The sequence below is a fragment of the Fringilla coelebs genome (assembly GCF_963513975.1).
Source record: "Fringilla coelebs genome assembly, chromosome: 1".
NCBI lineage: Eukaryota > Metazoa > Chordata > Aves > Passeriformes > Fringillidae > Fringilla > Fringilla coelebs.
The window spans coordinates 127,228,295-127,255,417 of NC_140028.1; the positions used below are offsets into that span (position 1 = coordinate 127,228,295).

At 36.9% G+C, this 27,123-nt stretch overlaps 1 protein-coding gene across 1 annotated transcript in view; it reads right to left on the minus strand.

Moving 5' to 3' along the window:
- Positions 1-366: 366 nt before the first annotated feature.
- Positions 367-27,123, minus strand: part of NXPH1 (neurexophilin 1) — a gene marked incomplete at both ends in the record, with an annotated part of 136,482 nt that continues 109,725 nt past the window's right edge. Inside the window, one exon of the mRNA XM_084216598.1 lies at positions 367-1,128. Coding sequence (XP_084072724.1) covers positions 367-1,128 — 762 coding nt within the window. The remainder of the gene's footprint in view (positions 1,129-27,123) is intronic.

The window sequence follows — 27,123 nt, forward strand, 5'->3', positions numbered from 1 at the left end:
TGTACTGTCTAGTTAATCCATTTTGCTTGATGATAGGTTATGCTGAATCCTTAGATATCAGACAATGAAAGATTTCTTAACAGGAATCTCAATAACGTGAGCAGAAAAGTGTGTGTGTGTGTCTCTGTGTATGTGCATGGTTTTGTTCCAAATCCATAGTGATTTACACCTAGATGGATACATGGAGCTGACTGGGCAAAAATTACATTAGATTGTTTTCCACTAACATATTTGCAGCCATTTGACATCAGCAGCAGCAGGTAGACACATTCCAGGCAATAGATGTGGCCTTCCTCCTTGAGGTTACAGCCCTGTTATTCGACCTTTTTTATTCCCCAGGCTTCAGTCTCAGACACAAGTTGGTCCTCACCCTGAAGGGAAGTAGGGTGTGTCACTGTGGTAGTTGTAATCAGGACACACCTTCTGTACTAGTTTATAATCTGTACTATAAAAGGAAATGTAAATACAGATTACTTTAAAGGGCTTGGAGCAGAGCCATGACACGTGGCTCTGGGTCTGCTCCTGATAACAGGTTTTTGAAGGGTCATAGTTGCAGAGTGTGTTCTTGGTAGCCTTGTCAACCTTTTCGTACTCGATTCGACAGTTAAAGGATTTGGAATCTTTGGCATCAATCACTGTCTGTTGTGCCAAGTCAAATTCCACTATTTTTGTAGGGGGCACTAGGCTCACAGATACATTCCCTTGACCAGTGGAGTTATGCCTGAAGTAAACACTAAACGTCCCATTGCCATGGTCAACGATTTTCCCTGTTATTAACAGATTTAGCTTCACAGTCTTGATGTTGGAATGAAAATCTCCCCAGCCAAACATTTTCTTAAATTTCCCAGTCTTGACGATGGGCCGTCTCTTTGCTCTGGGCCGAGGCTCTTGCAGATCTGTGGAGTTCCTCAGCCAGTCCCAGAGATCTTGCTCAGAATAAGTTTCTGGGGCATCGTATCGCAGGTCCAAATCTGTATCATTTTCCTTTCCACGAAAAGTCTGTGACAGCAGTCGGCTGATGGACAAGTCTTTGCTGCTTTCTGTCCATATGTGCTTTAGTGTGGATTTGGAGCTTCCTGATTTTAGAAGTTCTGTTTTTCCTCCATTTGTTAAATTTGCACAGGTAACCTGAAAAAGAAGGGAAGAAGAAAGAAACAATATATTGAGATATGTGATACAAACCCCATCATTTCTACCTGAGACCAAAATTACCAGATTTCTTAATCATAGAGAAATATTTTTTGAGAGATTAAATTGCACCTCTCTACTCAGTAAACCAAAAGAGAAATGTCTGTTTTCCTATACTTTCCAAGAAGTTATTACTCAATTCTCCTTTGCCAGTTTTTTTTAATTTGCCTTCAGATTTAATCACAGACATTCACATTATTTGTCTGTATGATGTTTGTAAGTGATGAGTGCGTAACAAAAACTGAGTTACACAGTCTTGTCATCCTTCAGGCTGTATGTGGCATCTCAGAGGGAAGTGTTCTTGCTTGAATGTTCACTCTGCAAGGTTGCTGTGTCTTCCACCATCAGAGACACATTCATTTACTTTTGCTGCCCCTGGAGTCCACTGTCAGGGTGCTGTCTTGGTGGTGCCAGCCTGACCATGCTTGGAGTCCATGTCATTATGAATCTAATAATAATAATACAATTTCCCTATTCCTTTTATGAATACTCATTGTTCTATGTTCTTGACTGGGATCTTCAGTCACAACTACAATATTAATGACAGAATAATGAAAATTTAAATGAGTTTTGAGTTGACAGCTGTACATACAGTGTACTCCACGACAGTTAATGCAGGAGGAGCTACAGCCTTTTCTAACAATTCCTTACAGACCAACTGCTGGTTTTCCTTGTCTGTATCTAATATGACAAGCATTTATCCTTTCTTGCTTCACTTCTTTTTTCACCATTTCCCCCCCAAATTAAATAGAGATCTGTGTAAGACAGAAAGCCTTTTGTATATATACAAAAAAAAAAAAAAAAAGAGGCACCAATTTAAAAGCAGTAATAAAAAAATCCTGCAAAATCACATTTTAAAAGAACAGAAGATCTTGTACCAAGTTCCTACATAATCATATCTTTCAGACACAGTTTTTCACAAAATTTACTGTCAGAGCAATTTGTCTTATTTATATTTTTTTCTCTTTGCTTTAATTGAGTGGAAAACAGAGAACAGATGCAGGCTCGCAGCTGTCTAACATGCAGCACTGGCAGAGAGCTCTGACAGAGTGTACCTGGGAGGGCTGGAATTTGTGCAGGGTGGATGGAAAGGGACTGACAACATGTGTAGTCCCATTCCCCCTAAAATTTGCCCCACACACACTGCCCAATTTTTTAACATTTGCACTGCTCTGAAGAGGCCATCAAGTTTCTAATTTCCCTTTTCATGGCTACATATGAGATTCCAAATATGCCTGTTTTATTCCTCTGTGTTCTGGCACTGATTTATGTGCTTCTATCATACTTGCAGTTATATCTTTCTCTTCACTTAAAAATGAATTGAGTGCATTCCATACCTAGGAAACCCATTGGAAACCAGAAAGTATTTAAATCATGTCCCCTCCCTACTGGTACAACTGGAGATATATGTCACAGAGGATATCTATCACAGCATGGCCTTTTCATTTCTTAACAATCATGAAATTGAAACACACTTTCATTAACTTCAGTAGTTTTCCAAGGTCATTTGAAGGCACATAGATAAAATCAGTCTAAATTGTCTTAATACACTGATCACACAGGAGATATTCCCTCTGCCTTTTACAGCAACTAAATAGGTAAATAAATCTGTTGGTCACATCCTACACTATACCTGCCCAATCCATTTTATATGGGGCCAATAAGGATGATAGATAAAATATGGATTTAATTCAGGATTTTGCCAAAGAGACAACTTCCCCCTCTTTCAAATGGACAGAAGGATTAAAACACAGACTAGCATTTTGATAGCCAGTTCAAAGCTGCATCTTAGCAATAACAGAGTAGGCCAGGAGAGAAGCTGTAATAAAATGCACTGGTGGTGCACTGGTTAATGAAGCAGCAATGAAGATGTCACAGGGAGAGAGAAAGAGACTCAGAATATTTTTTTTTTTCCTATGGCATATGGGGAAGGAGGGCAAAATAAGAAAAGAAATGTGGTTAAAAGGAAAAATGTGCCTGTCTAGAATGAATCTGTCAAGCCACAATGAATCTAAGCAGTTAACTAGCAAAGCTAGTAAACCAGCAATCTGTAGGTAGCATACAGACTCTTACCACTCTCATTTTCTTTGCTTGCAGTTTGTTTTTCCTTTGTTTTCCTCTCTTCATGTAATGATTTACATTTCATAGGATTAGAATACCAGTTCTATGTAACAATATGTAAGAGTTTAAAAACCTTGAAAATATGTCTCTCCTTTTTTTCAGATATGAAACTGAAGACTCAGGAGAGGGAGGAAATTTTTTAAAATGATTGATGACTGATCCTTTACGTGGTTTTTTGAAAGCCAGCGTATTTCATGGAAATGGATGATTTAGGCCATGTGCATTCTATACTGCTTCATATCCAATCTAACAGATACAACTGATTGTTACTGTCATTGATTTTGTAATACCTGAAAGATTTCTGGCTGTGCAGTTAGTCCTGAGACCTCTGTTTTTGATTTTCAGTGTGGGTCACTGGTGGCATTTGTTAGTAAAGGCCTGAACCTGTCCTTCCTAGCCAAGAGTCCACGTTAGCATTAAAAAAACAGCCCACAAGCATTAATAAAAAAAGCTCTAGAATTCATTGTGCTTCGCTAACATTTTCCATCCAACTGCTTTTTCATATACTGCTAGTATACTATATGCTATAGAAAGTATCCTCAGAGACTCACACGCCCAATAACACAGAGCATTGCTGTGAAATAGAATTTCTGCAAATGCAGCAGTTCTTTCACATGAACTGATTCAGTTTTCTTCAATCTCTCTTCTTCCCAAACACAAGGTTGCAATAATACAAGAAAGAGCATGCAAAAGCACAAGGTTTTGCACTTTGTATTGTGAAGCCTAAACATAGACCTATTTTAGGGGTTCATGGAAAAAGAGCCAATTTAAAGTGTATAATAACACATGGAGCAGCCTAAATTCTGTGGTGTTTTTTTGTCCTCTTCCTTGAGGATCCTACATATAGTTCAGAAACTTGCATACTCTATTTTATCAATTAGTTTACTATAACCAGTTTTGCCTCCTTTTCCATAGCCAAGTGTCACTCCTAGATAAAACACTGAATATATTTGGCCCCATTTGAATGGCTCTGTCTAGGAAGGAGTCTATTTTCTTCATAGAAGCTCATATGGTGCTGTGTTTGAGACTTTTGATCCAAATGCTGGTAACACACTTATGTTTTATCTCTGGCTGAACAGTACAGCACCAAGGCCTTCCCTGTTTCTCTCTCAGCCTCTCAAGTGAATAGGCTGGGGAGGTGCACAATGGATTGGGAATGGACATAACTGAGCAGAGAGCCTGAATTCACCAGAGATATTCCATAATATGTAGCATCATGCTTAGCAATTAAAAGAGTGGAGGGTTTAGAGGAGGTAGCTATCTTTTGTTCAGGAACTGATTGGTCATGATTCTACCCTTTGGAGTAGGTTGTGTGTTGAGTGTTGCCTTTGCATCACTTGTTCTGGTTCATTTTCTTCTTTTCTTTCTTCTTCTTATAGTTATCCTTCAGTTATTAAACTTTTCTTTATCTTGACTCCCAAGCTTTGTCACTTTTATTGTTCCGTTCCTCTTCCCCATCCCACTGGGGAAAGGGGGAAAGTAAAAAAAGAACTGTGAGGTGCTTAGCTGCTCACCAGTGTTAACCCAAAACACCACTGCAGTGCAATAAATCAGGGCTGAGTAGGGGGATTTCCTCCATGACTGCATAGCCAAAAGTGGTTCTGAATGATGATGATGGCAGAAATGTTTGTATAGAAAAATAGTAAGGAGCAAAAAAATTTAGAAGTGCTTATCTAGTGCTACAAGTGTCATTGGAAAAGCAGTTATTGAGCATGGCAGACTGATATTTGGTTCTGGGCTTGTGCTTTTACTGGAAAGTATGGATTTCCTAGTACCTAGCAAAGTCTACTGATACCAAAAAGGCACCACGAGTTTTACTACTCTCTGGCAACTCTTCTCCAACAAATACTGACAAATTGTTATTCCATTTCTTCTACTTCTTTGAAAAAGAAAAGACAGTGATTTCATTGGGCACAATACCAGAAAGCATCATTAAAACAACACAGGACTTGATCTGTAAAAAAATTTTTAATGCATTAAAATAGAATACTCCATTCATTTTGTATCCTATGTTTCAAGGGTGATGAGTTTTTTTAATGTTTATCTTCATTAGGCATGTTTTAATAAATATAATCCTTTAATTAAAATAGTTCTTTTAGGACTTCCTAAAGGATGGGCAGTTTATTTATCTCAGAAATTTTGGAGTTCTCTTTCAAGACACTGAGCCATGAATTCTTTGCCAAGTCAAACCTTAACATTTGGAGCAGAGAAAATGAAGCTTAAAAGGAATTTCAAGAAACCATGAAAGCCTCAATTGGTGATTTAGGTCTTCTTCTCAGTGTAAAATCAACCACAGGTATATTAACATTAATTTAAGACTGATCAATTTGAGATTTTAAAAACTATTAATTCAAAAATGTAGAGAATGCATCTTGATTTCTCACTCTTTTCCTTTTATTTTAGTTCTACTACATTCCATTATCTATAATTACAGTATTGGTTTAGAAATTATGCATTTATTTCTCTGAACATATGACTACTTCAGAGCAAATGAAAATGCAAACAAACAATCTAATACTCAAGGTGGAAAATCTCTCTCTTCAGGTAAATAACTAATCAAAAACCAAGACTGTTTTTATTGGCATAGCACTGTAAGAATTTGGCAGCACTGTACTTACAAATGCTCTGTATAAAAGAATTCAGAATTTTCTTTCCTTGGTAAGATATCTCAGAGACAACAAAGGCAGGAGAGTATTGATGGACATCGCAATAAGCTGGACCATTATCAAGGCAGGGCAGCACACAGAAAGTTGCCACTGCATCCAGTGTCCTAATATTCATCCTGTTTATGCAATGGGTGGAGGGAAAACAAGACCAAATTTACTCTTCCATTTAGATCCATTTTTCTTCCTGCAGTTGTTTACGCATTCTATGAAGTTACCAGTGGTATGGATTTTTTTTTTCCAGTGAGTAATTCCCAGAAAGGTAAAGTCAATATTCTACAGGTATTTGGTAATAAAGAAACTGAGAATGCAAATTAATGGAGATATTATTATAATGGGAGAGAGTGAAACACACTGAAGGACTTGTACCTCTTAAATGGACACTTTGGAAAGGAAGGATGAAAACAGAAAACCTCATACATGGATATTTCACAGAAACAGGCTTCTCTGGTTTTAACTTACAAACCTTTTTGCTGCACAACATGAAAAGAGGAAAGATGTGTGTTGGTCATTCAAAAAATCTGCAAACTCAGATGAGTCTCATGAACAGAACAGTAACCCATGATCTACTGTGTCGAATGAGAACTCAAAAGTGGCTCTGCAGGATCAAACATAAGACTCATTTACAAAAATCATCTTGTCTCCAACAGCAACTATAAGAGATGCCTGGAGAAGAACACGCAAGTGTATTATAGAACCCTAATTTCTTCCCAGCTGTCCAATAATCCTGGTTTCCTCTGCTAGATGTAGTTTCTGTGTATGTTTTCTGTTTCATCATGTCCCTTTCAATTTTACAATATTATGCTATCACACATAAAAATCAATGAACAAATGAGATTTCTGTTTCAGTAACTCTAAACTGACTGATCTTCTGTGCATTTGATCACTTTGACACTTTGCAAACTTTTAACACTCATAAGATACTTCAGCAATGAGTTCCACAGCTCTGTTTCCTCCTATGGTTTGTTTTGTACCTGATTCCTGACACCTTCATTGGAGAACATTTCATATGGACAATCCTGTCTCTATCCAAATTTCCCTTGTTCCTCATTACTTCTCTCTGTTGCTATGCTTTAAGTATTTTTTCTACAAATACCACTGAGTGGAAAATTTGATGATTCCTAGCTGCATGAGGAAGCCTCCCTCTAGCTGACTAGTACATGCCTCAACTATATTCATTCATAATAGTAATCAGATATTGATCTCTTTTCCAGCACTAAAAGCCTCCTGAATCATGCAAATAATCCTTGTACACGAGTTGTTCTATCCCTACACCTTTGAATTTCCTTTTTGTGCTTCTCCACTCCCAGTTCGGTTTTTAAAATGAGGAGACTAGAATGGTACATGGTATTCAGGATGTGGAACAACCATGGTCCTCTATGATGGCAAATATGGCCTTCCATTATTTTTTCAGACTTTTTTCTCTACTTATTCAAAGTATTTTGTTTGAGTTTGGTCATAAAAGAGCACTGAGTTGATTATTGACCATATAAAAAGAAGCATCTGAAGCTTTTAATAATATTTCCTAAAGTAATCACTTTGGATTATTCATTTAAGCATAAAAAATGATCATTTGTTGTCACACAGAAAACAGAGGGAATGTAGGGGTTATTTTTACTATCTTAAGGTGAAGAAATTGAACTTAACATACACTGTTACTGCAATTTTTGTATAGAACATCCTTAGGAATCGCAAAATTCAGAATATTTCTATTAATTCTGTTCAGCTCAGCTTTAAATTCTGTATTTTTCTGATTTTAATCTATGAGCTATCATTCTTGCTCCAAATTGCCCTTGTTAAAACAAAAATGTAGCTACCTGAGCTTTTTTCATCATTCACGCAACAGCAGTTACGCAAGACAAGAAGCTGATATAAATTCAGCTGACAACAGCTGATACAAATTCAGTGAAATTTAACATCATTGAAATGATATACAGTGCCTGTATCAGTTGATATCTCTTTGAGATCTGACTAAGAATCAAAAACTAATTAGAAAATTTGTACCCACAGAAAGATGAAGATACTAATAAAAGAGTAGCAACACAGCTTTGTTTAGGCGCATTATAATTCTTAAGAGTTGTTATCATAAAATATTAAGATACTGGAATGGCTGTTCTGCAAAAGAAAAAAGCTAGCAAAAATTAGTTTTACAGTGCTTTCTATAAAATGCAAGTTACCTTATAAATAAATCTGAAAACTAGCTAGTCTCAAACAATTTTCAAGGAATGCAAAGACGGTAAAGCACTTTAAGTGTTTAGTCCCAATAAAAATCCTTAAGAATTACAGTTTCATTTCCTCTCCCTTGCATTTCTGGACTGTGGGCTAAGCTGTGACACTGCCAGAAGCCCTGTGAATGTAAAAGACTGATGAAAAAATCTGATGGCCTGCCAGCTGTTAGGTCCTGAATTATATCATATCCTATCCTTTGCCAGTCCAGACCATGATCTCGGGTGGGATTCACTGATCTTTTCATTCACCTGGAATTCTAGGCCTATGCCATTATCAAGAGAGAAACAGAATGGATTGTGTCCTCTACCTCCATGAATGTTGATGAACTTTCCAAATTGTATAAATGCTCTTCACCTAGTCACCTAATAGTAACCAAGAACAATCTGACCTACAGTGCATAACTTGCCCTGGAGACAATTCTATGGAGAGAACCCAAAGGCTGCAGGCTGGAAGCAGGGCAATGAATGCTCTGTGTAAATGCCTTCTGAAATTCTCCAGCCCTGCTGAAGTTCACTTTTCCCTGTACATCTGGAAGCATGCTGAAGCTGATGAAGTGATATGGTACTCTTACAACAAGGCATGCACACTTGCTAGTATTGCTCCTCCTTTTAGATATAGGAAATTCCCCATCTGGAGGTTTCCTGTAAGAAACAGAGTAGATTTGGACTATTCTGCTATCTTTTGAGTTTGATTCATTCACATGAAAGATTTTCACAAGTATTTAGAATCTGAAAAATTAGTCCTCTTGATCCCATTTAGTTCACTAGTGACTAAGAATTGTTGAGTAAGCAGGCTTTTAAGAAGTGTTTAGTCATCTGAGACAGATAGGTACTTTAAATCAATCAGACTTAGATTGTAATTACACAGACACTTCTTCTAGTAGCAGTGTCCTAATGGATATTTTTCTCTTCCTCCTTTTTTTTTCCCTGCTTCATTCTGCCAGGGCTGCCTTCTCCACTGTGACAGTCAGATATATAGAAAGATATTCTTTACTCATTCACAAACTTTCAGAGGGGAAATCAGACTCGGAATTAAACATCCAGGCTCCTCTTTCTGCCTGGATAAGACTGGGACCTTTGAACCATGAACCAAAATCACAGAACCACAACAGGAAGTGATGTAAAGCCAGCCCTACAGTTAGTTCCACCCTTTTCTTGGAAAGTAGGAGTGAAGGTAGGCACTGCTATCGCTATTGTTTTCAAAGATAACTCATTTTTTTCTCTCCAAACACATTGTTTTTAGAGAACAAAAAGAAAAAAGGAAATTATTGCCAGGGTCTATTTAATTTAAGAGTTTGAAAGAATTAGCAAGTCAAAATGGAAGCCTATCTGGTCCTGCACCGTGCATTCAACAATGGCTAAATATCAATTTTATCAAGAAATGCAAAATGAGGAGAAGAATATACTATTTGCACCAGAAAATATTTTTCATTTTCAAGCCTTTGCAGATCAAAGACTTCTTAAGTTGCGGGTGGGGCTATGAATTTCTTCATTTTCAAAAACTATCACTTACAAGCACTTGTCTGTTTCTGTATGAACCTTCTACCATGTGAAACACCCAACCACCTCATCTCTACTTCAGACCCTCAGAATTTTCTCATCCTGTTGTTTTGAACAAGTCATCTGCCAGCTTTATCTGATACTACCCAAAATCTGGTCCAGCATGACACAGCAAAACCTACAAAGGAGGCAACATTTTTCCTCTGGGGTTCAGGCAGAAGTTTGGTGCTTGGCTGCTGAGGCAGGCAAAGCTGTAGTCATCTATGGCTGGCAGTAGAGGAGCTTCCTGGTTAAAGAAAATAAGGTGTTGTCCGAATTACAGCTACTTCCAGAACTAAGCAGCTCCAAAGGTATAGTCAAGGAAGAGTGTAAAAGTGTAGGTTTCAAATACATAGGAAATGCATGAACTTTTCCCAAACAATTTGTGGGCTGAATCTTCACCAAAAAAGTCAATTATAAAAAGAGGAGGAGCAGAAGGATGAAGACAGTATGGTATTATGTACCTTAATTCCATTTTTGTGTCCAGTTAACACAGAATGGAAGGTGTTCAGTTTGTAAAATGTCACTTTTCTTTCAATTTAGGAAATATTATGCTATCACATATAAAACACTGTGAAAGACCAAATGAGTTACACTATCCTGTGAAAATCTTCACATTAGAATTTTACAGCTTTCTGGTTTTTGCCTTAAAAGAACAAAAATCAAGCCCAAGTATTTCTGATGGGAAAGATGCAAGTGAATGTATAAAGATTTGGAAAGGATTGAAATATAACTGTATGAAATATCCTATTAACTCTTGCCCTAAGTTGAACATTTTTGGAAATAATTTAAACTAAACTCTTGAAGCCTGCTGTCTATGTTGTCATTACAGATTTTTTACTTCAGTGGATTATGACTTTTGAAAATTCACCCCATCCCCATTCAGCAGGGGATTAAACTACCATGGAATAAATTAAAGTGGGTTAAAAATGTCTAACAGAGTTTTAAAACTGCTGTATTATGCCAGTGTCACAGAGTGCTGCTAACTTTGAAATGAAAGTCTAGCTAGGTAAATAAATTTTGACAGGGATCTATTGTTCTTGTTCCACATTCCCGTAAGCCTTCTTTTATTAATATTAGCTTGCCATTTTCTGCATACATGTAGAAAGTAATATTAAATAAAATTAGATTTTATATGAAAGGCCACAGAGCAACATTTTAATCAAAATTTGCACTACAGTTTGCTTTTCGTGTAACACACTGAAGAAAATATCCATTATCAAATGAGTAGCCATATCTTCTGAAGAAAGTGAAAAATATTATAACTTGACATGTTCTGGTACTATATAATGGACCTAACACTGCTCATTTTCTACATAACGTTTCAAATCATCCAGTCAATACAACATTTAAATAAAATTAAATCCACCCAAAGAGTTTGTTGCTCCTGTGTCTGATGCTATATTTTTTCCAGAGAAAAGCATTAGAATGTTGATACAGCTGAGTCACTTTCCACATAGATATTCATGAGTGCTTCCTAGAAATCTGAATTTGAACAAAGATGTCTTTTGAGGAGATTTAACTCCCACTGATGTTGGCAGAGTGCACATTGCCAACAAGAATTGCCATATATGCCAACACATTGCCATATAGGAATTTTATACCTATATGAGATGCTTGGGGGGTGGGGGGTGCTCCCACAAGTACAAGAAATTCTATAGCAAAAATACAAATTCCTTTCATTAAAATTCCCTGTTCTTCACCATGAGTTATTCATTGATTACAAACAGCTGAATACTTCAGGAAAGGCATTTTAAAAACATAGAGGAAGCTGTTCCACTGTTCAGAGTTTGACATACCCCTGCTAGCTTTTATGCCTTCATCTTCACCTTATGCCCTTGCTGCATACATGTACTAACTTCTCAGAAGTCTTTTGTGATCTCAAAGAAGGGTTTCTTCTCTTTGAATTTTAACCAGCTACAACAACATACTGCCTTTCTAACTGTGTTTGTTCAATAGGCATTGCTCTTTCGTTTTTTTGGTCAGTGGAAATCAACAGCTATTAGAATTCATTTCTGAGGAAAGAGGTGTATTTCTTTAAAGTATTCTGGTAAGGAAGGGAAGCATTAAGCAGCTATTCTATTGCAAGTGTATTCAATTAATTTTTATTGAGATTTTCTTGATGGTTTTGTCAAGGTCTGCTAATTCTTACAGGGGTATGCTCAGCAGTAAGCAGCATGTGGGCACCAGCTCTGCCAGGCAAGCCAAGTGCTGAACATTGTTTTCCTGGTGATGACATACACAAACATGCTGCAATGTTCCCAAAGTGCAAAGATGTCAAAGAAATATGGATTGGGCTGTTGGAAATCAGGAGACACCACATGTTACATATTTACAAGATCCAGGCAAAATTTAGTCTTGATCCAAATCTGAGCAGGAGTCTATCATCAGTGTACACTTGCTCAGTCAGGATGCAGGGGTACCAAGGAGCCTCAATAAAAGTCCTGGCCACACTTGCCTGCAGAGCTGTCTTTATGTCACCCTGGACACTGCATTACAAGAGAATGTTATGCCATGAAAAGGAGTAGAGCTACTGAGTACTGGAAGGGGATACCATAAACCAATTTCTCTACATCCTATAAACTATTAACTCCTATAAACTACATTCAATCTATGTCTCAGGGTCTCTAGTTGGTCAGAGTGACCCCAAGACGAGTTAGAAAGTCTCTTTTCCCAGCCCAGCCCTTGAAGAAGGAGTCAGAGCTCTTCAGTTCTCAGTCTCAAGGTTGTTTATTGTTCTTTATCGATAAAATTTTTTCTCTTGTCTGGCCGAGGTCTGCTCAACAAGACGGTTTGAGGCACTCTGCCTGCCCCCGGGTGGTGTTATGTCTTTATACTAAAAACTACATATACAATGTTTACAATTACTTTCCAGTACCTATCACCTATGTTAGACAGTGAGCTTCTACTCTAAACCAATCTAAAAGTGCCAAACTCACAGCAGAAGATGGAGGCCAAGAAGAAGCAGGAGGAAGGACAGGACATGCCCCCATTCCTCCATCTTGACCCCGAACCCCCATTCTAAAAACCCCAAAATCTACTCTTTCACCCCGTGATAAATTCACTATCATTCTACTTAAACTGTCGTGGCTTGTAATCCTTCATATAAAGGTTGGTAATTGTTTTTTCCAAGGGCTAAACCAAAGGCACAGGGGTCTTGGGCTCTGTGCCAAGGTGTCTCGAGCCCTCCAGGGCAGCTAGAGGAATTTCCTGGGTTCCACAAATCTACGTGGTGCTTCTTTGTGCTGACTATCACTTGAGCTTGCACAGACCTGTTTTAAGGTCTATGGTACCTCTCTGAGCTGATCCAGACAGATATTGTCTGGGAATTTACCACAGCCAAACAAACAGAATAGAATACTCAACAGAAAATCAACATTGTCACTGCCTGATAGTAGTCTTGTATTTTCTCCTGCAGTAGTATCACACCTAATTAAAAGTGAAAATTGATAGCCAGCAGGATTAATCAAATTCCATATGCAAATAGCTGGCTCATGAGAGCCATGGTCCAATTGCTAATACTATAACTAAGGTCATTAATTTAAATTGAGATGAGTTAAGAGTCCTTTGGGCATTGACACATAAGTTGAAGGAGGTTATTCATTGCTAAGTTTTTCACACTGTAACAAAAAACTTAGGAAGAGAATACCGTGAATATTACTCCAGCATGCCAGCTTCTAGGATGAGCAGCACTGTGGACTTGTCTATGGGAGCCATGAGTCTTCTCCTGAGTAGCTCTGATACATCAGTTTAAATTCTTATTAAGATGTCTTGAAGCAAGTTAAATACAAGACAGTCCAAGGTCTAGCAAATTTACATCTTTGGGATTTGTTTTGCGCCTGCCAACTTTTGCTGAACATCTTCAAATGACAAAAAGACTTCTATTTTTCAAACAAGGCTTGAGGACCAGTTTCATAAATCCTTCAGAGACTTTCCCAGCCTTCAGCCTTCATAACAGGTCCAGACATTACCAATTAGCAAGAAGTATTAACTCAGCTCATAAAGAGAAATACTGCAGCAATTCTAAAGCAAATACTGTGCATTTACAGTTTACCAGCTCACCTCAAAGCTAGTTCCAGGGTCTTGATCTATCACTGCATTTCTAGACAGGGTGACTAGAAAAAATGTAGTCTTACAGGCAGATTATAATATAGTGCTACACATCTATGAGCTTTCTCCAAATGCTGATGGCAAAAAATATTTTAAGTTGCGTAGTAACAAAATGACTGCAGAGTAATAAAGTAGTGATGTAATTACATAACTTATCCTACATGAAGAATAAAAACATAACATTTATTACTCTGACCTTGTATCCAAGAACTTCTAAGGTATGTAAAAAAAATTCAACTGGTCTATCAAAAGAGGCCTAGACTAAAGTGAGACCTGCTAATCTTGGTTGCCAGAAGGCTTTTTCTAAACTTAAAGAGACCACTGGATTCTGGAAAATTAAGCTGGAATCTTTAGAAGTTTGGGCTTCATTGCTTTCTCAGGATCCTGGTTTCATATTCTTAGAGTACAAAAAAATCAGGTTTCAGGGACAATCAGGCATTCTTTGTCTAAATTCTGCTCAAATTAGGAAATGAGGTGGACTCTCAAAAATGGATATACAAACACAAACATTTCACATCAAGTTTCAGGATGCCTTCATCTTTTTTGACTGATACATGGAGTCTGCTCTGCTTTGATCTCAGTTCTAAACATCAACACCTTGACCACACTGAAATATTTGAGCCAATTCTCTCTGCATTTCCATTCATGCAGCCTCCTGATGAATAAGATTTCTGTGAAGTGATTCAGACAGGAATTAAGTGCTTTGCCTTTCATAGAATAAACATTTCATCAAGGGCAGATCAAGATCACTGTTACATTCGTCTGTCTGCCCAAAAACGCAAATAACTTTTTTACATTGTCTCATCCTTCTATATATTTGTGGCTGAGCAGCAGTACAAAACAATTTAACATTAGCAAGCAAATTTCATTTGTTACCTGCCAAATGCTGATACAAAAGATAAATATAAAAAAGCAATAATATCCTCATTCTAAGGCAGAAGGTAACATGTCTTCATTATAATATACTTCCTAAATAATATTCAATAAACTCATAAAAGCATTTAATTTAAATATAAATGCTTAGCAGTTCCATTTTTCAGGGAGTAAATGACAGTCCTACTTGTGTTTCTCTTAAATGTATTTTCAGAATAGACATCCTTTCATAACCTCTAGTTAGTGTAATATATTATTACTCTTACTGCAATGCTCACAGACCTCTGTGTGGTCAGGGTTAAGGTATACTAGAAGCTAAACATATAATCACTGACCTAGAAAGATTTCTCACTGAAACAGAATTGACAAAGGCGAAGCTAAAAGAAGAAATATTAGTGATGTCCTAACTCAATTGCAGAGCTAAGAGCTGATAAAAATCTCTGGACTTCTCTTTCCTATGTTATATCCAGTATGTACCAATGAAAAGGCCAATTCCAATAATTACTGATACGTAATGCCACTTTAAAAAGGATGCAAGCTCAAGGAAACAGTCAGCTTTGAAGTGAATTGTGTCAACAAGAAGCCTGAAAATAATTTGTAGACCATTAAGTGGTCCCAGTTTTCTACAGGAGCAGGAAAAACTGCCCTTGTTAATGAGAAATGTTTGATTTGTTCCTCTGCCAAAAAATGATAGGGAAAAAAATCATACTCATGTTTTGTATTGTGTTGCAATGTTGTTGTAAAACAAAAACAAAAAAGAAATAAAATTGGATTCACAGTTTGGAAGACACTATACTTGTCTTTCAAAATGTGGATCCCTTTATCTTTCAGCAGCCAATCCATACCTGCTCTGGGTAGAACATAAGCTACCTACTGAAAAACAAGAATATTTTTCCATTGTTTCAAATTTACTATATAAAAATCTAATGATATAATTTTTATAAATTTAGAGAAAAACAAAAGAACTTTTTCAAGTTATTAGCCTTTTAGAGTGTTTTCTTTCTTTGTTTGCTCTATAGTTAACTAAGACAAGAGACTGTAAGACAGCAAAAAAAGTCCAGCTGGTACTTTTTACACGATACTTTAAACTTTTTATTCAGTCATTAAAATTTTTTGTCTATTTATCTTTTGGATTTTATTGCTAAAATATGGGAGAATTTTTATCTTCCATATTAGTGTAATCCAGCAATATTCCTAGATGAATTAATAGAACAGATTTCCTGGTAATTTCAGAACAGCTTTTCCATGGAGAACAGCATGTACACAGACTTGCTCTAAAAGATATCATATTTACAAGAATGACATTCTATCACTCATGGGTTACTGGAGTATGAGAATATAAAGCTTTGGAATTTAAAGTTTTCTATATCATGGTAGTAACCTTAGGCAAATGTCTGAAACCTAAGCCCCAGCCCCAAACCCTTACTCATTCCAAGCCCCTAACATACAACCTCTCACCTCATCCTAAGCTATTTGATGGCAAGAAAAAAACAGGCAGGCCTTGTATGCATAATACACATAATTTTGCTGTACTTTCTCTAAAATAACTTAAATATGATTGTGTGCTTTGAGTAATGCAGGATTGGATCTTTTTTCAGGTTCACTGACTACTACTTAACTAATTTTTCAGCAGATCCATGTCATATTAATCCAGCCAAGGATCAACCACATATATTTAAAATTATAAAAAGAAACCTTCCAGAGTTATAATTCTGCATTCAGAGCCCTTCAAATAATTTTCAGCTTTATTTTGGGTTCAAAGCATGGTTTGATATTACTCAGGGTAAAAGACAATCAAACAGAATACAAAAATCTCACACAGAGAGACGGAAACTTTCAGCTTGTCCTTGAGACTGAAAGTGGAAGTAATTTTGGTTATGGGGAATGGCACTAGAAGCTTCATGGCAGTTCTCCATGCCTGTTCAATTACTGTCCATTCTAATCAGATTGCTAACAAGGGATCATTAGGAGTTTGGTGTCTATGATGTAAAATATCCACTAGGAATTGGATTTTGATCATCACTTCATTTTACATCTGTTTCCCTCTAACCAATGGAACAAAGATTGTTAATCACTCTTGACCTTTCCTGGACTCAGACTAGTAATTTAATTGCTAATCCTTACCGAGGGACTCCAAAGTACACTACAGAGCCCCCGAGGCATGCAGCTTGACCCTCTCTGTTCAACACTGCCTTTAACCAACAACATCATCAAGAGTACACTCAGATTTGACAATGTTAATTGCAGCTTTGGCCAGAGTTTCCAGATGAAGTAGAAGAAACTGTCTAACTAGAAACATTAAAAATATCTGCTGAGCTCTAGGTGATTCTACATGAATCAAAAAAATCTCTCCAGCCAAGAAGACTTTGCAGCCAAGACAAATCTTGCAGACTCACACTACTGCACTGTCAATTTGCTCCTAAGAAATGCCCAACTCCTGGCAATTAGAATTCTTAAGGGGCTGGTGAAAATCTGTTAGTTTTGGCTTGTTTCAAAATCTTCCCCCAGATGGTAATATAATTCCAAACCAGCTGAGATTCACTTTGTGTTGAATTTCATTCTAAAAAAGGATCATACGGAAAAAAAACAGGAACAAAAGCTTTTCCCCCCCTCAAATTTCAAGTTACAACATGGAGAACATTTTCTTTGAATCATTCTTCTGAGTGCAATTAGGTTATTCTAAATTCTGTGTCTCCAAATCTAAACTTCCTCCTTGATTATTTTCAAACCTACATTCAATTATATTTCAGACTAACATTTGCTAACAAAGAGAGAAAAAACATAGAGGCAGTATGAGCTATCATGAAGTCAGGTCCTAATACAAAGCTTAAAACCAGAAGAACACAAGCTTCTACCTGCACATTTTCTGCCATATTAAAATCACATTAAACTGATAATAATTTTCCTGTAAATACCAGTGCCTAATACTGTTATGGTTTGTCACACAGTTTCATGCCTCTTACATGTCTTTGTCAATATATATTGGGTTTTTACAGGATTGATTGTAACTAAGATTAGAACCACATTTCTGGTTTAAACCTGACTGAAGATTTCTGTACTGCATTACATTTCCTTTTCTGTAATACTTAGTGGGCTTTGCCATTGTACACTGGAATGCAGCGTCTACTGCCCTGAGATTGTACTGATTAGTATCTCAGACAGAAACACTAGCAAGGTCCTCAAAACAGACAAACTTTGTGGTCATGAAATTGTGCAGCAGACAATTAAATCCATCCATTAGTAGACTTTAATTGGGGCACTGTTCTGCTCTGTGCTGACTGGTTCAGGAAACAGCTTGCACAGAGGTCTGGACTGATTTTTTTGTAATGTCAGAGCCCTATTCTCTTTGGTTTTATCCATGTAGAAAAATGTACATCTTCCAAAGTAAATACAAATCTCTGTAGTTGTTCACCGGAGGGAGTCATTTCCCATGAAAACTGAGTTCAGGCTCCACAGAGGAACACATTAAAGGTACCTCCCAGTTTGATGGGCTTCCAGCCACTTGGGCTGCACCTTGAGGGACAAAAAGAGAATGCTGGTTTTCAAGTATAAAAATAGAATCATTGACTGCATTTACTGGAGTTACTGCTGAACTACACTGTCATAAACAGAAGTTCTAATCTGTTCCACACAGTTACTGAATAGCCCAGTCAATGGCAATTTATTAAATGAGTAATTGACATTTGTCAGGATTGAGAACACTTCCCATATTCTGCTGTCTTGATCATACTAAGAGAGGCCTACACAGGTAACAAAAATTATTTTAAAATAAATGTTCTTGGAAGTATAAGCCAAAAATTAAAAAACTCTCTCTGCCCTAAGACTTTGGCAGGGGACACATGCAAATCCTCACAGAGAGCTGACTGAGAAAGTGTGTTGTGTTGAAAATATTTCTTTGACTAAGAATTTACAAATTTTCATTTAACAAATCACATGCCAACTTTCTTAAGCATTTCAAAGAACCTGCAAAACACAAGAGCCATGAAAAGACTCGGGACTTTTGAACCATTCCCAGCCCTCTTTCTGTTGCAGCAGCTCCTCCAGGAAGGCAGCCTGCCAGCTTCCACAAACAAATCCCCAGCACGAGGGTACTGGGGTATTGGATGGAGGCAGTCAACAGGAACTTGTGGCCAGCGTGCCAGGCCACCTGTTCTAGGGGGGATCAAGCCACAGAGAAGGGCTGAATTCAATTTCCTTAGCAATTCTCTTTACACGGCTTCCCAGCATTTATCAAATCTCTGCCACCTGGAGAAACCCTCTTTATGTCTGGCAGAGAGAGGGCACAGTGAAACAGAACGTGTTTCCCCATCCCTGTACCAGATTGACACTGGAAACCCCTAAGTAAAACTACTACAAATAGTACAATGGAAATACACTTTTTTCCTCCAAAGAATGAAGACATTTCTGGAAAAGACAAAAAAGAATAGCAAAAAAGTAATCATTAATTTCTGAGAAAATTAATTAAAACTTCAGGGGGCTGAATTAGTGAATCAGATGCAGTCCAGAGGGAAGTTTCTATCCATTGTTGTCTCATGTTATTACCACACTAAAGCTCAAATGTTGCAAGAACTTAAAATTATTCACCACAAACTTAGTATTCTTGTTCTTAGTATTGTTATAGTCCAAGGTCAATGATCTTAGCAATAAATCAAGAGCAAATGATAAAATGGATAAATGCATAGGAAAATAGTTTTTTCCTTTACTTCACAACATAGAGAATAATAAATATTTTATCCATACTGGAGAAAAATATTTAAATTATTCAATGCTAGTATTGACCATTTATAAAATGTTGTTAGTCTAATTATCTGTGGGAACACAATATAAAAATAATATTTTTTTGAAATACTGGATTTTTCCATAAGGTGTCTAAGAACTTAACAATAGAAGTAAGTTGGTCAACTGCATCAGAATTACCAAAGTACTGAAAGTTACATAATTTTCTCATGGCAACCCAAAATTTTTCTGAATATTGTTTTGACTGCAAAACTGTAAAATTGCCAAAATGAATCCAAGAAGAATCAAGGACAGTTGTGTTGGATTTTCAGTGAGAGTAGTAATTTCAATATGGTCCTGGCAGGAAAGAACAGGCAATAGATTTTTTTTTTTTTTTAAGTAGAATCAATTTGAAGTTAATAAGTATTTGCTTCAATTAAAAATTCAGAAAGTAATTGCGAGATTAAAAATAGAAAGTACATTTAAGTACTAGCATATTTTGAAAGGAAATGTGTACACTTAAATACAAATTATTTTTTTGCCCCACTTCACTACTGAATTTGACGTAATGAAAAATGAGACAAGATAGACAAGAATGCAAAGCTTCCCAGTGCTGGTCCATCACTGGCAAAGTTGCAGAGAGAAATGAAGGTTTATACTTGGTGTGGACCCGGGTGACACTTTCTGGAGAAGCAAGCTTTTTATTCAGAAAGGGAACAGATGTTTTGGCAGATAGCATAGAAAGAATCCTGTCAGAGACTATAAACTAGGCTTGAAGGGGAAAAAAAGAGTCTGGAAAAAATGTGAAGTATAAAACAAAAGAACCAAAATGACATGGATAAAATAGAAATGCAGAAAAAAGACAAGGGCTTTGTTAAAATTGAAAAGAGAAAGTTAATGTGTTCAACTCTTTGTAACTTTGGAAGAAGTTTTAAGGCAAAAAAAATGAAACTTATCTCTCTTCCACTGACACAGCTCATTGCAGCATGACACTGGGAGATTAATTTTATAGCTCCAGACAGAAATCAAATAAAAGGAAGAGTCAATGCCCTTTTTAAGCATCAGTAGAGAAAGATCACAAGTACACAGCCAATATTAAAATGCAGCCAAGGTTTATGGCCAACATTTAAGTAGATTTGTACTGGAAGAACAAAAAATAACCAACTGTGTAAATGGAGATGGGCATACTACCACCTCACCTGCTCTGCACCCAGAAGTTTTCCTCTTTCATTTCTTGGCAGTAAAGAAGCTCCTTTTGAACCAAACAAATACGTTTAAGACTTGAAACTCAAATTCACTAAGCCATTTCCTGTCAATACCTTCAGCCTTCATAAAAAGAGCTTTGTCAAGAAATTCTCAGCCTACTCCATCTGCAGCTGCTGGACAACATTCTAAAAAACCCTGTATAACCTCCAAGAATAGCCTTTTCTGAAAAAACATACCCTGGTGTCAAGGTATCCAAGCCAGTTATGCTCAGCTCCTTCCTGCCATCTGCTAAGAATGAAGAACCAGCCAAAGATACTGTGGCACATCTTGGTACAGACATCTAAGTGGGAAAAAATGTGGCCACACAGAAGTTGCACTGCCAGCTAGCTGTGTATCTATCTAATTGTCATGTCACTGATACCTGAGCAAGTAATCACAAAAGATTCAGGTATTGTAAGTCAGCTCTTTCACAGTTAGAGCCAACACACCTACCCTTACCATGATGTACATTCAAGGCAGTTGAAGACCACTTGTGAATAAACAACAAAAAAAAAGCAAGAGCATGGATTTTTTATTAGAGAATACTCAAATTTACATTTTAAATTCCACTGCAATAAGCTTCTTACATCCAAAAATGGCATTACCTGGCCTGGAGGGATGCAACTTAGGGTTCAGTCCCTGAAATATCTTTAAGACTTAATTTAATGTTTAGATGTTGTCCCAAATCACTGTTTCTATGAGGAAAGGCCCATACAGTAACACTGACTAGAGTAAAAACTAGAAATTTAATATTGCAATGAAAGTTCTATATTTTTGTCTTTTGGATTGTAACCCCTATATTAAGTCATTAAGTAAGTCATTAAGGAGGTGCTGTTTCTCACACAGCAAGACACAGAATATCTCTGTAAGAACAAGAAACCATGAAAAAATTTACAGTCAGAAAAATATACAAGGAAAAACTGCAAGGAAATGAACACAAAGTCCCAGTAAAACTGACAGGAAGAAATAAGAAGGTTCATCTGGATAGAAAATTGACCGTATAAACACTTCTTTGCATTCCATATATATTTCCATCAAGGGTTTCCATTTAAAATGTTCTCAGTCTGCAGTCAAAGCCAGATTTTCCTGTCTGATGGACATGAAAGCTCAAATTCACCTCTGCAAATTAACTATGTTCTTTCCGCTTCATACATCAACTATTAGAAGCAACGTTATTTCTGGAACTGTATCTTAGCTTACAATTTGATGATTATGGTACATCAGGGAGAGGAGAATGCACCTTGCTCTGCCACAGCTACATTTTTATTGACTCCACAGTACTGAATTGGGAAATTTCTTTTTGTCAGCAAACTAAGCAGGTCTGACTTGGAAGATTTAAAGGCTGCAGATCTGGCATCTGTGATCACTTGATGCCTGCAATGACAATGGGATGGCAGAAGGAATCTGCTTAGTCTGGGAAGCTACTGCAACTATTTACAGCAGAAACACTAAAGGATAATAGTGTACCAGACTTTTGCCATCATTTTCTCTAGGTAGAATGTGTTTCTTTGTGAAAGGGGAGATTTTCTGCACTCTCACCTCCAACCCACCTCAGCATTTGCAGCCTGTTATTGAGGCAGTAAACTATTAACAAACAATACAAAGTTCATTACTAAACAACAACACAAAGTAATCTCCCCAACGGTTCCCAGTGAGTCTGTAGATTTTGGTTTTTGTGATATATGGTCCATTCTTCTGGGTAAAGTCTCTAGCCTCCCAGTTTAGACCTTCAATCTCCAGAAGCATGACACATAATATTAAGATCACTGAGCTTGCACTCTCATAAATTCTCTGAGGCCTTTAGCGAGATCTTTTCTCATCTAACCCTAGACTTCTCAAAATCTTCTTTGGCTCTGAAAACTGGGTTTCTCTCTCCTGAGGAACACATTCTTTAGTGGTAATGTCTGATTAAAAGTCTGTCTCCCTTATTCTGTAAAGAGGAAATAACAGAAATCATTTCTTACTGAAGAAAAAGCCTCAAGTCCAAAATTTCAGAGAGAGGGATTGATCAAAACAATTAAATTTGATAGACTTTGGTCTTAGGTCATCAATCAGCACTGTTACAGACTTTGGATCTTGTAAGAGGTATTGTACTGGAAAAACAGAGAGAAAAAATATAATCTTGACATTTCTACTAGACAAGAAAAACTCTGGGGATGCACTCACAGCCATAGCAGACTTGCTAGATTATAACAACCAGCTCTGTATTTAAATAGAGCAGGTCAATGACAAATTAAATATGGAACTAATGGCATTTTGTTCATTACTAAGTTTTATGACTGATTGTTGCCATAACTGGGGGCATACACATTTTCATTTTCATTTTAGAAATAAGTGCTGTGGCTAAAATAAACACAGATCTTTATGCTTTCCTTTCCAGAATTGTTAGCCCATATATTTTTATATGGTCATCCTCTGTGTACCAATATATTAACTAGAAGATTAAAAATTACACAGACAATAGAAATTTTGCTATCACAGATTTTGTGATTTTTTTATAGCAGGCTAAAATAATTTATATTCAATGCAGTATTTAGTGAATTTTAATGTCCCTTTGGGGTTTTGCTGCTATTACATAAGTAATTATGTAAAAAATATAGTTATATGCTTATAATTCTTTCATTTAGATCATCCTCCTGATTAATGTTAATTTGCATGTGACTTTGGGGTGTTTGCTTTTTCTTGTTCCTCCTACAATTCTCTTACATTTTTTCACACACTGTGTAGACAGTTCACTGAACTTGCTTCCTAAGCTATCCCAAGTGTGAATTACTTTGTTTACTTGCACCAAAATGCCAAATCCTACACAAATTCTACTTTTTGCTGTTTTTCTCACTTATGTTCCCCGTTTGTGTTGATATAGTAAGTGAAAATTAGCAGTACACTGACCCTCACAAAATGGCTGAAGTAATTGGCTTTCATTTGTGTTTTTTATTACCTATAACTGCAGAACTCTTTCATCCCCTGAAGATAATCACCTTCCCTTATCCAAATAAGATGAAGGTCTCAGTGGTTGCTGCAGCTGCCGGTGACCAATATTTAACCGAATCTGGCACCAATGCTGCTGTGGATGTGATGCATGCAGAGCCTTCCTGGTACACTGAACCCTCAGAACACTTCAAGGAATCACCAGCTCTGTAAAGGAAGTCCCAGGAACATATACATGCAAAGAGATGCTGGCTGGCTAGAAAACCTTTTAAAAGTCTGGCCTGTCCTTTAGACTGTGCTACAGACAAAGCTTCTTAAAATCATCAGCACTCATATGCCTTTCTTCCTCTCCCTAGTTCACTTCTAATCTGAGACCACTACTTAAAACAATTAAATGTTTTCCCTTTCTGAGTTCTACCTGTAAACAAATACCCTTCTGAAAATGAATGTTCAGCTGTCCTCAAGAGCAGAAGTGACCCCTAAATATCATTAATTTCCTGTCTGTTTCTACTCACCACTTTTAAGTTTACCAGCATTTTCTATTGTAAGATGATGTTGCCTCTACTCGCACAGGTTCTTGGGTTTCTCATCTCTGGGACAGACTCCATCTGCCCCTGAAGTTTTGCTAATCTTTAGACATTCTAATATTCTGATCATCTGTTCAGGTATGGTGTTAATTTCCCTCAGTGTTTCTTCTTCCTCTCGCAGGAAATTTACAGCCAGTGCCAGCATCTGTCACCCACTCACTTGTGAATGTTAAGGCAAATCATTAATTTAATGTTTAAAAGTTCTGTCCATTAATTTTGTTAGCTTCTTACTCCAGCTACCTTTATGGACTTCCCATGCAAAGTACGTTAAAATTCCTTCACAAAACAGCTCAGCGTGTCTTTTCTCATGTTGACTTTTCTATAGGATTAGGCTTCCCACAAAGAATGTGTATTTGCCTTCCTCTTCTATAAAAGCTAAAATAGATATCTATTGTGTGCACTATTTTTTTTTTCAAATCTCCCATTAACTACCTGGTCTCAACTGTGACATGTACTAATTGCTTCGATCATCTGTATTAAACCCCTTATTTTCACAGAACCTAACCTTTTTTTTCTGCAAGCATTTTCATATAATCACTTTTGAAACTGAACTTTAAATTTTGAGGATTATTTTTTAAATCAAAGTAAACAGACCTGAAGTTTTTGAAAAAATGTAAAGAGATAGCATAAGTATGACTTCAAGAAAACCAAGAAAGAAGAAACACTGAGGGAAATCAAGAAAACCAAGCAGAAGTTTCTATTGCTATGACTACTCATGCTGTATTTTTGTAAGCATTGACTTTTTAACTTTCCTTATTGCCCTCATTCAGATAAAAAATATTTAGCTTTCCATACTAGAAAAGAGGAACAATCGACACTGATACAACTTTCTTTCAACACCAGACAGTGCTTCCCCTTTAAATATAAAACTTATCACATGTTCCTCTAGAAAGTTAGATCACATCATCTGCTTTGTAAACAAGTCAATGTCTAATGCAATATACTTCAGCCTAAATTTTTTTGTTACTTCTGCATAGCACCTTTAATGAGTGCCAATTGATGTTCAACCACAAAAGTCTTCTCCACACTCTCATAATCCACTTCAAATCTCTATCCATCATAATATCTGTTCTTCTGTTTAACTCTGATCCCTTCACACAGAAACTAATGGAACAAAAGTGCCACCCTTTTTGACCAATGCCTGGTTATTATTTTGAAAATAATCAGCTGTAAGCTATTTGCCTTCATCTTCAAATTCTTCCTCATTTTCATCCTACCTATCATCTCCAATGAGCTCTGTCTCCAGCTAGACCATAATGTTGGCTTCCAGTACCCATTTGTCAGATATTTTTAAACAAGCTCCTCTGTGATTTTTTCCAAGCATCTGCCACACAACCTCATTATCTTCCTTCAAATCCCTCATTAAAACTCTCTTGCTGTGATGCCTACAAAAAACATGAGAAAATGTTTAAGCTAATAATGCACTGAGATGCTTTCTCTCACACTGACCAACATTGCCTCATTGTTTCCTTGTGCTCCTTCAGCTGTCTCAATACATGTGTTGTCTCTTACATTTGAATCACAACCTCCCCATGTGGTCCTGGTTTATGACTTAGAGCTCTTTGGTGTTGATAATATAAATAAGAATCAGAAGAAAGGCTTTTCCCCTCATTATACTTTGCTAGCTCCTGCAAACATGTTCACACTTCTCTTTGTGTTAGTTTCTAGAAAGTAATTATAAAAAGCACCTCTAATATAATCTCAAAGTCCTCTCTCCCTTTTCAGAAGGGAACACCCAACTGAAGGACTAATTCATTCTCTATTCAAAAAGAAGTATTTTAAAAGGGAACTATAGGTAAGAGGGAAAAGTTAGTGTTTCAGCACAATTTTCCATAGAGGATAGAGAAGTTCAACTCCGTTTTCTCTCCATCTTGTTCCTGCCCCTTAGAACAGTACAAATAGGAATCATTTTAAGGGAAGGATGAGGTTTTTCCTGGGAATTAGCAATTTCCTTTCTTCCTTCCCTGACTGCCATTGCTTGCTGGATGTAGCCCAAGTCCTGCTGCCAGTGAAGGCACAGACTCCTGCTCTGGCACTTCTCATGGAAAGGATTTTCCTTCAGGATGGAAGAAAAATTCTTTTTCCAAAGATAATGGAGAACAGAACGAAAAGTGAATGTTTTTCTCATCACATATTTCACAGTCTGTCAGACCAGCATTATTTTCATTCTCAGATCTCAAAGCTATTTGTAATCTTCCCGAATACGTGCACCCAAAGCAGCTCTGCACCTGCACTACAAGGAGTTCTTTCTAAGAACAGAACCTCCTCTGCATGGATCTCAGAGTTACAGTGAGGGCTGATGTTTCCACTGTCCTCTATGTATATAATATGTCCTTTGCCACTGAATTTTTCCCTTTGCATCTTGTCTCTTTTTGTCCTTTTTAGCAGGATTGATATAATAATACTCATAGGAATGACCCCTACTCACAAGAAGGATAAGTGTTTCCTTGGTCTGACACATTACCATTGCAAATACAACTCAGAGGTTTAGAAATTGGTTTAGACAGATACAATTCAATAATGTGCTCAGCAGATATCTGGAGCAGATATCGATCAGCTGGAGAACTTTAGCACCTATCCAACAAGAGATTCACATGCAAGAAAAATATATACATTTATACACCTACCAAATTTGCCACAGACATCAGTAAATCATACAGCAATTTCTGATTTTGAGACCTAAGCAGTCAGTTTTGACATCTCTATGCTCTATACAGACAAGAACACACAAAGGCATGGGGTTTGTATTGCTCAAATGACTTAGGACTTTGGGAAAGCTTGATACTAAATTTTTCCTGTGTTTCCATTTTGTTAACACAAAACACCAACAATGCAAGCTACGGAATTATATCAGTTATGCTCATGAATAACATAACTCTGCATCAAATACTTTTATTCAATCTGAGTAATACAAAAATGATTTAA